The 14,199-nt window shown below is 50.5% G+C and overlaps 4 protein-coding genes across 4 annotated transcripts; 2 read left to right on the top strand and 2 right to left on the bottom strand.

The window, feature by feature from the left end:
- Positions 1–120: 120 nt before the first annotated feature.
- FIBRA_06646 (uncharacterized protein) lies at positions 121–5,879 on the top strand (the record flags this gene model as incomplete). Its single annotated transcript, XM_012328359.1, has 19 exons — positions 121–168; positions 221–466; positions 522–671; positions 1,263–1,337; positions 1,395–1,563; positions 1,617–1,939; positions 1,988–2,150; positions 2,198–2,301; positions 2,350–2,742; positions 2,796–2,822; positions 2,873–3,376; positions 3,425–3,787; positions 3,836–4,142; positions 4,194–4,282; positions 4,340–4,468; positions 4,516–4,637; positions 4,688–4,901; positions 4,953–5,786; positions 5,844–5,879. The coding sequence occupies 19 exons, from the start codon at positions 121–123 to the stop codon at positions 5,877–5,879; spliced, it is 4,296 nt and encodes a 1,431-aa protein (XP_012183749.1).
- Positions 5,880–6,485: 606 nt separating this feature from the next.
- FIBRA_06645 (uncharacterized protein) lies at positions 6,486–7,630 on the bottom strand (the record flags this gene model as incomplete). Its single annotated transcript, XM_012328358.1, has 7 exons — positions 6,486–6,499; positions 6,576–6,612; positions 6,673–6,698; positions 6,749–7,017; positions 7,082–7,293; positions 7,353–7,490; positions 7,550–7,630. 7 exons carry the CDS (start codon positions 7,628–7,630, stop codon positions 6,486–6,488), a joined length of 777 nt encoding a protein of 258 aa, XP_012183748.1.
- Positions 7,631–8,551: 921 nt separating this feature from the next.
- Positions 8,552–10,697, top strand: FIBRA_06644 (uncharacterized protein; the record flags this gene model as incomplete). Its single annotated transcript, XM_012328357.1, has 12 exons — positions 8,552–8,837; positions 8,893–8,960; positions 8,992–9,094; positions 9,156–9,226; positions 9,280–9,297; positions 9,366–9,413; positions 9,461–10,017; positions 10,077–10,112; positions 10,164–10,335; positions 10,391–10,474; positions 10,532–10,589; positions 10,639–10,697. 12 exons carry the CDS (start codon positions 8,552–8,554, stop codon positions 10,695–10,697), a joined length of 1,560 nt encoding a protein of 519 aa, XP_012183747.1.
- Positions 10,698–11,090: 393 nt separating this feature from the next.
- Positions 11,091–12,624, bottom strand: FIBRA_06643 (uncharacterized protein; the record flags this gene model as incomplete). The annotated part of the gene is made up of 2 exons (XM_012328356.1): positions 11,091–11,971; positions 12,030–12,624. 2 exons carry the CDS (start codon positions 12,622–12,624, stop codon positions 11,091–11,093), a joined length of 1,476 nt encoding a protein of 491 aa, XP_012183746.1.
- Between the last annotated feature and the right edge of the window lie 1,575 nt (positions 12,625–14,199).

Below are 14,199 nucleotides of genomic sequence, written 5' to 3'. Positions count from 1 at the left end.
GCTGCGTATCGGGCAACTCGTTGGAGACACGGTGCAGTGAGTTCACCATGGTTTCAGCGTACCAACGGCGAACTTACACATCGTAGCGGGGTGTGGAACGAGACAGAAGCGTGGCCATTGATGTTCAAATCAGCAAGAGAAACGGGTGTTCTACCTCGTCTGGAAGACGTGCGTCTTGCATCACTCGCACTGTCATCTAAAAACTCACGCATACGTGCAGCGGCCGCAATGGCTCCCCGTAGATATAGCAGGGCGGGCCATCGTCGAAATTATCACACAATCCCAGCAATCCAAAGCAACTGTATGCCACATATTGAATCCTAACCTGGAAAGCGGTTGGGACACAATTCTGTCTGGCCTTCAGTCCGCAGGGTTGCAATTTGATGTTGTTGACCGTGCGGAATGGCTGGATCGTCTCGCGAAATCTGATCCAGATGGCGAACGCAACCCGGCCATCAAGCTACTGGTAGGCGACTCTGCTAATTGTGCCAAAATGACGAACTGAACGACGTCCTGGATAGCCATATTATCGCAATAGGTTCGGTAAACAGACTCAGCGAGCACCAATGGAATTCCGCGTTGATTCAACTAGCAAGGCTGCGCCGAGCATCGCTAGCTCTCCAGCAATTACGGAAGATCTTGTTGCTAAATGGGTCCAACGTTGGCGGGAAGTGGGTTTTTTGGCGTGAAATAGCAGAGCAGTTATAAATAGGCATAATGTGGCAATGACCAATAGATGGCAATTATCATGGAGCTGCAACGAGCTCAGTTGTCTGTCTGTCCTTTGTGTAAGTAAATTCTACAATTTACATACAATCGACGAAGCAAGTAAAAGAGCAGTGTGGGTGTCGTTAGGCACGAAACCCATAATTATTGTGGAAGCTTGGACAACGGAGACTGGATGCAACTGTCAACGGGATACGGGCCGAGGCCAACCACCCTAAGCCGCCTATCCGGTGACGACCGCGCACTGCGGGCGCCTACTATCGACTGTACCATCACTGAACTGGTCGTCTCAGGCATTGACGTCTCTGGCTCACCCGAGTTCATCTTCTCATCCTTGAGCCTAGCTCTCTTACTGTTTCCCCTTTCCAGATAGGTGCACCTGGAGTGCACACTGCTGCCGTGAGACTTCCACTCGTGCGCCGCATTGGAGGTACCAGATCAATTAGTGCATCCAAGTATTCGTAGTCTGCTCTCGTCACAAGATGGTCGGTCGACTGGATAGCTATGTTTTTCTCATTTGTTAACCAAATGCACAGGCACCATCCAAGAAGGCCGGCAAGAAGGTCGCTGCAGCGCCCAAGAAAGCGGGCGGCGCCGCCAAAGTTGCTAAGGTCTGTCGACGCCTCTTGCTTCAGATATTGGTGATGAAAGGTGATTTGGAATATTAGGCCGACTGGAAAGAGGGCTTCAAGAAAAAACAAGTCGGCGTTTCTGATATGACACTATTGACCACGATCACCAATGAGGCGATCAATGAGAACTTGCAGAAGCGATGGGTCAACGGCGAGATTTATACCTATATCGGCTCTGTGTTAATTTCAGTCAATCCATTCAAAGGTAGATCTACGGCCGATTTATCTCGAGGGCGTAAGCTCATGCCCTTTGTTTAGATCTTGGCATCTACACCGACGAAGTGCTTCGGAGGTACAAGGGCAAGAACAGGCTCGAGGTTCCTCCACACGTGTTCAGTATCGCTGAGTCTGCGTACTACAACATGAATGCGTACCACGAAAATCAGTGTGTCATCATATCAGGTGAATCTGGTGCAGGCAAAACGGAGGCTGCGAAACGTATCATGCAGTACATCGCCGCCGTCTCTGGTGGCCAGGACAGTAGCATTCAAGAAATTAAGGACATGGTTCTGGCTACGAATCCTCTCCTAGAAAGTTTCGGTTGTGCGAAAACATTGCGGAACAACAACTCCAGTCGGCATGTGCGTCAACCTCTCTCGTAATGAGTATAGCAACTCACAATTCTCTAGGGTAAATACCTCGAGATCATGTTTAATGATCATGGCGAGCCAATCGGAGCGCAGATCACCAACTATCTTTTAGAGAAAGGCCGCGTAGTTGGACAAGTAGAGAATGAACGTAATTTCCACATATTCTATCAGTTTACGAAAGGTGCATCAGATCAACAACGAGGTGCGTCTGAGGATACTCGCGTGTCGATTGATCTAATATTCTCTCAGAAACTTACGGTCTACAGGGTCCCGAGGCCTATGCATACACGAGTGTGAGCAACTGCCTTGATGTTCAAGGCATCGATGATGTCCATGATTTCAGTGAAACTATTGTAAGGGAATTCATTTCCGGACACGTATCACTCATTATTTTTGTTTAGAGAGCCATGCAAATAATTGGCCTCAGCGATTATGAACAGACTGAGATTTTCCGTATGTTGGCTGCAATTCTTTGGCTGGGCAATGTGCAGTACGAGGAAATGGATGATGGTAACGCTAGAGTCTCCGACACTAGCGTGACCGATTTCGTTGCGTACCTTTTGGAAGTCGATGCCGAACTTGTCCAGAAGGTCATGACGATCAGGGTTATGGAGACCCAGCGTGGCGGAAGAAGGGGATCCATTTATGATGTGCCTCTCAACCCTGCGCAAGCTTCCGCCGGACGTGATGCGCTTTCCAAGGCATTATACAATAATCTGTTTGAATGGATTGTCTCCAAGATTAATGTGTCTATGAAAGCGCGCTCGGCTACTGCACAATTGATCGGTATTCTGGTGCGTTCTCAGCCACGCGCCCACGGAATTTTTAATTGAGCATTTCGCAATAGGATATCTTCGGATTCGAGATATTCGAGGTTAGTACTTCGCGTTGTATGCCGCTCCACCCTACTCATGGCCATTCTAGGACAATTCATTTGAGCAGCTCTGTATCAACTACGTCAATGAGAAACTTCAGCAAATATTCATCGAACTTACGCTCAAGACTGAGCAGGAGGAGTACGTCAGGGAGCAGATCAAATGGACGCCCATCAAGTATTTCAACAACAAGATTGTCTGCGATCTTATCGAGGAGAAGCGTCCACCGGGAGTGTTTGCTGCACTCAATGACGCATGCGCGACGGCACATGCCGACCCCACGGCCGCAGACAACAGCTTTATTCAACGGATGGCCAGTCTTGCGTCAAATCCTCACTTCGAGTCACGCGGTGCACAATTTCTAGTGAAACATTACGCCGGGGACGTGATGTACAACGTTGCCGGAATGACAGACAAGAACAAGGATCTTTTGATCAAAGACTTGCTTGATCTTATTGGAGGAAGTGGCAACCAATTCTTACAGTCCCTCTTCCCGGATCGACCAGATCCTAGCAGCAAGAAAAGACCTCCCACTGCTGGAGACAGGATCAAGGTAGGCAGAGACACGTCTGATGAATATGCCCGAGCTAATCCTCGACAGGCTTCCGCTGGAGCGCTGGTAGAAAATCTCATGCGGGCTCAGCCATCTTATATTCGGACGATCAAGCCGAATCAGAACCGTAGCTCTACTGAATTTGACTCGAAGGCAGTACTGCATCAAGTAAAGTATCTCGGTTTACAGGAGAACATTCGTGTACGTCGCGCTGGATTCGCGTACCGGAACACGTTCGAGAAGATGGTTGAGAGGTTCTACCTTCTATCTCCCGCTACATCGTACGCCGGGGAGTATACATGGCATGGAGACGCCAAGTCCGGCTGCGAGAAGATTCTCACAGACACTGGTATCGCCAGGGAGGAGTGGCAGATGGGTACGACAAAGGCTTTTATAAAAAATCCTGAAACGGTACTATATTTGCTTTGAAATTTGTTTCGAATGTTGACATCACTATAGCTGTTTGCCTTGGAAACTATGCGAGACAGGTATTGGCACAACATGGCTGGTCGCATACAACGAGCCTGGCGCAACTATATGAGATATAAACACGAATGCGCCAGGCGCATTCAACGTTTCTGGAAGAACAACAAGGAGGCGATTGAGTACGCCAAGATCCGAGACTACGGTCATCAAATTCTGGCTAGCAGAAAGGAAAGGCGCAGGTTTAGTCTTCTCAGTTACCGTCGATTTATGGGGGATTATCTGGATATCAACGGCAAGAGTTCACTTGGCGAGGAGCTCCAAGCTGCATGTAGCATTGGTGGTTCGTGTGCCCTCTAGCCTTGCTATTCTAATGACACTAATACTCTTATAGCTGAGAAGGTAACATTCAGCTCAAGGATACAAGTACTAGTATCCAAAACGGGCCGTTCGAGTAAACCAGGCCCTCGTTTCTTTGTCGTCGTGAGTTTCTCACTTTCATAGCGTGCGGAAAACTCCTTGGTGACTCGATAACTACAGACTCCAAAAGCTGTTCACATCGTCATTGCGACAAGTAGGGAGGGCCAGACAGTATATACACTTGAACGGAAGATTCAACTTGTAACCATCAAGAGTATCTCCATGTCAAACTTAAGAGATGATTGGATGGTGTGTGGCTCCCCGTCGTCGTACTCGCCGTGCTCACTCCTCAGTAGGCCCTCAATCTGGGCCCCACCGAAGAGGGCGATCCCCTGATTAGCTGCATCTTCAAAACTGAGTTGGCAACACATCTCCTCAAACTGACGCAAGGTAGCATTAATATCGTCATTGCACCAGCGTAAGCTCCACTGTCATGAAATCCATCTATCGTGTTTATGCGTTCTGCAGAATTGAGTACAACAAGAAGAGAGACAAAAAAGCCCTTGTAAAATTTGTCAAAGATGAAACAGTGCTTAAGAATGATAATTACAAGAGTCATACAGTCCACGTACCTTCAGGAGAACCTCATAATAGTCTGTCCCGTCCTCCTGCGAAGCGCAAAGCGGGTATAGTGCGTCCCATAACTCAAGGAAAACTGTTACGCAAGGGTGGCCCATCAGACGTACGTTTATCCTCACGACGAGATGCATCAATGCTGATACTTTTCGTGCAGAAGCCAGCTGCTTTACGGACCAAATCAGTAGCACAACCGCTTCCCAGCAAGTCATCCGTGGTACTTCCTATGAAGCCTAGTGTGTCGGCCTCATCTAATGACGTCCCGCACCCGCCGCCTCCGCCTCCGCCGCCTGGCCGAACAGCCGTTCCACCGCCTCCGCCACCACCTCCTGAACCCGAGGCGGAAATGTATCGCGCCAAATTCGCCTTTGAGGGCCAAGAAGGTGAGATGAACCTGAAGAAAGATGACGTGGTAGAATTGGTTGAGAAGGACGATAACGGTTGGTGGCTGGTAAAGAAGGGAAAACTCGAAGGTTGGGCACCCAGTAATTATCTCGAATTAGTTCCTCCGAAACCCAAGACTGCGGCTCCCCCGCCTCCGCCTCCGCCGCCAGCAGCTCGTCGGCCCCCTTCGATGCTTTCTGCAGCAGTCTCTACCCCAGCTGCTGCGCCTGCGCCCAAGATAGCCGCGAAATCGGTTGTCGCTGATCCTTCGGCGAAACCTTTTGCCGTTTTCCCTGGGATGATGCCTGCCAACGGCTCTGCCGCTCCTTGGAAGAAGGCGGCTGCCGTTGCGAACGACTCGTCTGCAGACAGCACACCAGCTACTTCACGGCCATCGAGTGCTCTAGCCCACAAAGCTCCTCCGCCTGCGCCCAAGCCGAAGCCTGGTCCGCCCCCAGTTGCGAACAAACCTGGTATACCACCCAAGGTAGGTGGGAAACCACCTATTCCTGTCGCTTCAAGGCCGCCCGCTACTGCCCCACGACCTACTCAGGGTGGACTCTCAAAGCCTGCTACTCCTAGTGGACAGATGGATTTGGCTGCGGCTGTGAGTAGCTGATGTACCTCATCTGGATCAGCTTCTAATATTCTTCTACTTTTGTAGCTAGCAAAGCGTGCGCAGAGACTTGCTGAGGACTGAACTCACAGAAATGCCAAGGTTTATAGAGGTTTGTAAGCTTAGGAGTTATGTATACATCTATTTGATTGTAATCAGAGTGGAACAAGGCTAACGGGTGTAGCGCATGTCTCGCATATATCTTCAGTAAGCGGATCAAGAATATTTTGTGTACGTTCCGCTACAATATGCTCCCTCACCAAAGTAAGCGAGAAATTATGACAATCGGTGTCCTCTCACTGGTCACCACGGTCGCAAATCACCACAATATTCGCAGCAAATTCGCAATGTTGACAAAGGCAATGATACTTTGCATGACCACGACCTAGAAAGCGGACTACCATAAATATTCCTCAATTGGCGACAGAGCGCTGAGCGAGAAAAAGCGTAACGATGACTTACAGCAAGCTCTGTAACAATCTGCGCAGCAGTGATATTCGATGATCTATGGCACTGACTATACTATGAGAGCCTATTACTGGCGTGGCCTTGTAACTGATTTGACGATTCGTTACTCGGTCTTCGCTTTTCCAACACGCTCTATGCAAGGGATCCCGAGGAAACGTTTGATGGCGTAGTTCTGATGGTTGTCCTTGATACAAAGAGTACTAAATGACATGCATAAGCCGCCTATGTTTGCAAATCTGCGCATAATGTGCTCACAAATCTATCGCAAAGTTCAGCACCTTTGGTATCACTGCATAAATGGGGACCACTCACATGTGTTTCCGATCAGCATCAAATATGTTCCAGTAGCCTACAGTCGGTAATTTCGTAATTACTGAGTGAACTCGAAACTCGAATGATGGAGACAGACCGTCAGTACATGCCACCAGGAGTGACCTGTGAACAATGTTAGCTCAGATTGAGGCGAAAGATAGTCGGAGACATACCCTCGAGGAGGAAAGCAACAGGCCAGCCGATACTGTACCTCCATCGCGTGAGAGTATCACAGAAGACATTGTCAAGATTCCAAACAAGGAACCCAAACGCAAAGGTAGCCGCGCCAGAGGAAAATAGCCGTGCCACAACGGATTTGACGTCCTCCGGAACTCGCTTTGCGATTTCTGGACTACGAAGAAGGTGGATAGTGCGTATACCAGTAACAGCGAGCAGAGAAGCAAAGACTGCCTGGTGGTATATGGGATTGCGGTTGATGTAGCTGAAAGGATCATGAACAATAGAACTAACTCTCGGGCCATATGTGGGCAGGGAAAATGACGCACTATGACCAGGTAAAGGCTACGTTGAAAGCCATGAAAGACGCAGCGAGGGGGAGAGCAGGGAAACCGCGCAGCCCAAACCCACGCGCTGTGTCGAAAAGGATGCCGCAGAAGTAGGTGGCAACATATACCATAGGCAGTTCATCTGCCAACTGTGCTTCGAAGAGCAGCGTCGCATGGAAGATGAAACTACCCACCCCAACAAGCGCAAAGCCCTGACACGCCGTTGTGCAGTGTCAGCAAATATAGCCGGGGAAACTGCGTAGAAACGTACCGCATAGCCAACCAGATAACGGGGGGGAAGAGACTGTAGGTGCGATTGGTATGCACCGAATAAAGCTAAGGCGACCGTGAACACATTTGAGAAGGTGTTTGCCGCCTCGGCGATGTATCTTGAGAACTGATAATTGGCCTACGAAGATTGCCACCGAGTCCGCAAAGCCCTTGGCGGTAAGAACAGCAGCAACTTACCTCACACCAATCCAGTGTTGCCGTCACCGGTCCCCAATACTGCACAGAGCGCATCAACGTGGTGAGATTGTCTGCAGACATGCTGGTTAGAAGGTAATTTGTACAAAAAACCGCAGTGGCGATACGCAGCGCACGGCCTGGCGCCCAAAGGCGCTGTTGGTTCCCCTTAGGGAACCTTCCCATATTCATCCCAAAATCCAATTTTCGTCATGGCCTTATAGCTCAGTGGTAGAGCATACGATTGCAGCTTGTGCTTGCCTCAGTCGCTGATATCGTGTTGTCCCGTGTTCGAACCACGGTGGGGCCTCTTGTTTTGCTGCAATTCTTAATAATCGTACAACATTCAAAGCTGCATTGTGCACATATGTGATCAAGTGGCCAATAATTACGCAGTCACTTCAAGGCGATTGTCGCGGACATCAGCGGACATCAGCATCGTCATTGTCGATGCTCGCTGCCAGTCACGGTGGCGCGTGCCATGCTATCGTCCATCCTTTCGCCGAAATATGCAGAGCTAGTGTAATATCTCCTGACACCCAGTTCCGAATATATCTCCTCATCCTCCAAGTCATAGTGTATACTGTACAAGATGAAACGCGTAATCGCTACTTACCAACTCGAGATGGAAGTCCTAGGATTACCTCAGAGTGGCTGTCAGGCCGCACTCAGTCATTTAATGCTGCTGTAAACGAGGAGCGACTAATGTACAAAGAGACGACGGTATCAAAGGATGAGAGTATGATAGCCATGCGACCGCCACGCCACGCCCACCAGAACGAACGGCGTACGAGCGTGACTTGACCATCGAACGATCGTCGACCATTGTGGCCGGGACTGACTGAAGGCGCCTTGAACTCGGACTCGCCGCATCAATTATTTCGAAAGCTAACATTGGCCTCGCACCGAGCCTCCGGGATCATTCAGCTTCTTAGGTCACTGCTCTGTTGTTTCCCGACAACCCCCGCTGTGTCTCGGTCTCTCCAGGAAAACCAGAACTCTGCTATGAACGGTACCACGCAGACGTCTAAACATGGCAGACCGGTTCCGGCTGGCGTTACTCCCCCAGCCCCTGCTACCGCACCGCCAGCACCGCCAGCACATCAAGCTCCAAATAATCGTCAGGTGAATGGCCTTACAACTAATGGCGCACATGCGCCTGTCCAGAAAGGGAAGAAGAAGGCCGTCGAGCAGCCAGTTGATCCGTCTCAAATGTACGAGACCTTGAAGAACCGTATAGCAGCACTGGAGGAGGAGGAAGTGCACGAAGAAGAGGAAGAAAGGAGATTTGGTGAGTGACGGGCTCGACTGCTGGTCACTGCCGACAGTCTCAATTTGGGGTATAGCGGAGGAAGCGCAGGATTCTGTATCAGGGATGAGCGAGAATGCCATACACTCAAAGTACATCGAGCTTGTAGGTGCTCCATAAATGCTAATGTGATCAGAACCCGAGGCAGCGACTCATTCCTGATCAGTTTGCAGAGCTAAAGCGGGTAGAGCGAGACCACGCCAAGGAGAAGCAGAAGCTAGTCAAAGACAAGGATGCAGGTCAGTGTAGTGTCTTGTATCATCGCATCAGCCTGTCATGCTCATTATGCATGATCTACAGCGAAAAGCCAACTAACCAAAGCGAATCAAACGAAAACAAAGATGGAGAACTTGGCTCGGGAGCTCCAGAAGGTGAAACCCAGGCATGGACTCACGTTCTTCTTCACGTTTGACACGCCCTGCAGGACAACAAGAGACTACGGGTAGGTTGCGCTTGGGCTGGACCATCCCAGGTATTCCTTGATTGCTCACAAGTCGCGCACAATGGCAGGAGGACAGTAAACGGCTAGCAGCATGTGTGGAGGAGGCACAGGATGAGGTATGCCATTATATATGCTCCTTCATTTTGATATTTAGGTCACACAGATCTTGCAAATGAAAAACGACATGGCGAAGCGCGCGGAACGGGCGAAGATTCAGGAGAGCAAGTACCGGGAAACACCTGATATCGTCGTCAGGGTGCATTGCAAGTACCGTGCAGAGCTGTATTTCAAAATATCGCGGAAGACCAAACTTTCTAGATTGTTCAACGCTTGGACGGAGCGCATGGAACTGGGTCCTGGGAAGAAGAATGATGCAAAGGGTTCGCTTGGTTCACTGCAGCCAAATGGCATAGCTTTTGCGAATGCCACGAGCACTAGTGCAACATCATCTCTCCTGTCAGGTTCCATGCAGTTTATCTTCACACACGCAGGGCGAAATCTAGAGGCAGACCAAACTCCAGAGGAAGCAGGAATTGAGGATGGAGATGTGATTTTGGCCGTCGAGATCATGGATCTCACTGAGGGACCGGGGACAGAGGAACTGGTCAGTCAAGAACCGTTGGGCGCCACATTTGGTGAGCGATTCATCGATCTCATACAGGACGAACCAGAGCCTCGACGTCAGAAGTTGAAGAAGGAGTGGGTTGAAAATCCTCGAGAGTGAGTTTGTACAATACGCACAATACGTGCACCGTGTCATACCGCTTATTATGTATCAGAGCGAGAAAGACGGTGGAAGAAATATTCGATGGAGTGTAAGTGCCCAGTTCTATATTTATTTTTCCCATTGATCCATTGAAAATCAGTGTTCGTGAACGTCTGAAAGAGGTTCTGCGTCAATACGAGCTCAGAGAGCGACACTTTGAATGTGTCATACGATCCAAAGAGTTGGAGGTCCTCCTATCTCGAGCGCGTGCTGCGGAACAAAAACAACTGGCAGAAGGGGAGAAGACTCGAGGCGATAAGCTTGAGGAAGACGTTGGTTATGCTCGTCTGTGCTCATGACACGATCTTGATTTCGACTGTTGTTCAGACCCACAAGCTGCGAAAAGAGTTGCACGAGGTGACGGAACAGCAGACCAATTTAGTGAACAAGCTGCTGGCATGCTGTCATGAGGTTTGTGCAGATCTCTTTGTACGTGTTAAATCTTAAGTTCTCACGTTTTCGTGTCAGTCGGGCGACGAACGGATACAACGGCTGTTTGGTTCACTTCGAGATGAGCTAGAGACACGTGCGTCTCTAGAGCCTTACATTCTGAAAGATGTTGACATTGCTAGCAGACAGGAAGTCAAATGCTAACGGAAATCCGACACGCCCGCCAGAAACAGAGGTAATCTAACACGAATTATCTGAAAGGGCAAGGACCTAGGATTGTTACATAGCTTGGCCATGTCCTAGCGTGTGTCTGTTCAGAATCTCAAATGCATTACTACCATTTTCATGATCTCAGAGCGAAGAAAAACGCTGCAGATGATAAATTTCGGTTTGACTGGCACTTTGCATGAGCCTTCTCACTCCTTCGAATTGCTCACCATCACTGGATCAAAGTATGCACTCAACGTAAAAGTGCAAACCCCAAAGGTTTGGCAACGAGACTACATGATTACTATTAGATGCAGACCACAATGTTCAATGTCCGAAACTAGCGTCCTTGTGAAGTCATGACAGCTAATGCGAGATTGTAAACTAATGATTCGTACAGTGTCCAGGCAGTCCATGCATTAACCCAGTTCTAAACTAGAGCATCCAACTCCTCCACAGATTCGACCATACCCGAACGGGTGAACTTCTTACCCTTTATCGCCTCAAGACCTTCCCCGTCATAAGTTACCAAGGGAGATAATTCAATCTCGATACCCTGGACCACTATCGCGCCAGCGCGCTCCAAGAATCGCTTGTGCTGCGATAACAAGTCGCGACGGCTTGTCTCCGGATCATCCGAACCAGTTCCAGGCGCATTCTTGAGAGGACTGAATTCCTCATTTCGGACGACCGCCAATACGGCAAAGTGCTTTGTAAAAGGAAAGACGTCGAAAACGAACATCTCGAGCTTCATGCCGTTGGGCTTGCTCGGCTTCACGGTTTGGGCGCTCGCATCAACGTACGGAATCTTCTTGCGTGCGATATGGAACGCTAGCTCCTCCTCGAAATCCTTCGTGCTGTTCAAGAAAGCCGTAGTGTAGAAGTGGTTTACGATATTTCCTAACCGGAACGCCAGTTCTCCGGTCTTCGCGTCGCGTCGCTCTGCCTGTTCCTTTGAAATCTCCGAGTATTCAATGACGCTGAACTTGTCACCCCGACGGGCAACAACACCCACGGACTCAGTTGGGTAGGCCTTCGGGACAACTTTGGCCGCACAATCGGCTTGCTTCTGAATACAGTAGCCCAGGAAGACGGGATCGGCAACTTTGACCAAACAATTGTCGACGCAATAGCTGTGCACGTACTGGACCTTACGCTCGGCTAAGTCTGAGAGAACGGTACGTGGTGATGATGGCGCGAGTGGCTGGCGAAGAGCAGCATAAAGGCCGCCATTGCCGTCAGGAGCGACAGCAACGCGCGAGGGAGTCTCCAGTATCACTTTGCCATCCATGGTAAGGCAAGGCAGGGTTCCTGCAACGGAATGTTTAAGCTAAATGACGTTGTCCATTATTGATACAAGATAGCCTACCTTGTTCAAAGAAGATCACGTTCTTGGACGAAAGCCCAAAGTACGCATTCTTTTTGAAAAACGCTTCGGTTTCCCGACGGGTAGGCCCGCTAGTCATTACATACCAGGGGATGATCACAGAGCTAGCTGCCTTCCCATGTGCCTGCGCCGCAACAGTCTGCAAACGGGCGATGCGTTCCGCTTGATACTGGAAGAGAGACTTGTGGGATGGCAGGCCGATATCGTAACAGCCCTTGGGAGCACTGCTACCGAGTCTCGTACCCTGACCTCCGGCCATAAGGAGAACCCCGACTTGGCCATGTGCAATAGCCCTGAGCCCAACCGCGCGCCATTCCTGCTCCTTGTCGGGAAGCCCAATCACAGTGTCGGCTGCATCCTCCGGCAACGGCTCGATAACATCCCTGCCGACGTTTTCAGCGGCCTCCTTCTCTGAAGAGATGGCCTTTCGATAAACCCTGTTGACACGCTCGATGTCGAGCGCAGTGAGTTGGGCAAGAAGCGCTGAGCGCTCCGCCTCGGAGAGCTTGGGCCAGAATTGTAGCAGATGACCCTGGCCTGCGGATTCGTATCGCTGGCGGATTTGCTCATAAGACATGGTCGATGAGGTGTAATTGAAAGTGATGGAAATGGATAGAGGGAAAGAGCGTCGTGCAGTCGGAGTCGTGGCGAGAGTGTGTTGGCAGCAGCTGGTCGAATTAGCGACCGCTAAATACCATCGGAAGTTGCCGCGAGCAGACCGACAGCACAGCAGCTTGCGACCAGCCTGCGCTCATGTCCAGCTGAAACAGCCCAAGGGCGGTGCTCACGTTCGTCGCGTACGTCCAAAGTGCTACTTACCAGCTGGCGTTCTCATCTTCAAGTCGCTGTGTAGTCGGCACCGGCCATCCCACCCGCTCTGTTACCGACCCCAATCAGGCGTAGCGTTTCAATCGTCATGCATGATGCCGGATGGTGCGTGTTGTCCACCATTCGTCTGTCGCAGACATTCGCACTCCAGCTGGTCCCGATCTGAAGCTTGGTCACGCTGCCCACTCTCAGCATCTCGGCCAGCGTGTACCTTGGATGGCCAGTCATGCAACTCATATTCGGTACTTTATCCTTCCATCGCTGCCGGAGATTTGACGTGTCCGGGACGCGGGCGAGTCTGGAGATGCCCACTGCGTACAGCTCTCATTCGGCTCAGTCTGCATCCATTGAGTGGACTGTAGCTCTCCGCCTGCCTGGCAGGCGTGAGCCTGGGCACGATTCCCCGTATCCAGCTCATTTGCCATGAGTACTGGAGGTATGGCCGGTAGTGTTTCCGGTCAGTGTTGTACACGTACTTATTCCCCTGGCTTATCACGGGCTGACTTATCTCTGCCGTTCTTGATGTCATCAGCTTGAAAGTTGCTCCGAACGGGCTGGCTCGGTCGCGCACTCGCATCGTCATCTCATAGCAAGACGCTTCAGGAATATGTACACATGCCACCTGAAAACGGCCGTTGGGGTCACTGCATGTCAGCGTTCTAGGCTCCGTGCTATCCATGCCTCTCGAGCTACTAGCGAACCAGCGGACGAATCAAACGCTAGAAAAGGTATCTGGTTCGCGCGCTCCAAGAACATAATCCGGAAAGCGTGTTCTTCAGTGATTGTTTCTGTTCGAGGCGCTCTGTCTATTTATTACCATCTAAAGCCGCTGTTGGCGATGCTGGGCTGATGATGGGATCCGGTCAGAATCTGCTACAACGGGCAAGCGTCTGGGCTTCCCGAGTTGAAGAAATGTCCGATCGCGAGTAAACACACGTGGAAGTTGAGTTCCTGGGTCGTAAGTTTTGGCCGGCCTTGACCAATCCTAATCCCCCGGCCCCGTGGTTCTCCACTTTGGGAATCTATAAAGCTGGCTGTCTTTCTCCTTCATCGCCGTGGTCATAGTGGCCATGTCCTCTCTCAGACGACTCGCTGTGGTTATCTGCCTCTTAGGTCTCCCCCTTCGTGCGATGGGCGATGATCCTATATACCCAACCTTCGCGTATGGCACAGATACCGTCCGTGGTGTCAACCTTGGGGGCTGGTTTGTCCTGGAGGTGCGGGCTATGCCTTATGTTTGCCTGATCGAACCACCGAACCATTGTTGTAAAATAGCCGTGGATCACACCGAGCTTGTTCGATAATACGGGAAACGACAACATCG

Source organism: Fibroporia radiculosa (assembly GCF_000313525.1).
Source record: "Fibroporia radiculosa TFFH 294 genomic supercontigs, scaffold8194, whole genome shotgun sequence".
In the NCBI taxonomy this organism is placed as follows: Eukaryota; Fungi; Basidiomycota; class Agaricomycetes; order Polyporales; family Fibroporiaceae; genus Fibroporia; species Fibroporia radiculosa.
The sequence above is the reverse complement of the archived record's forward strand: the minus strand, read 5'-3'. Positions and strand labels throughout refer to the sequence as shown.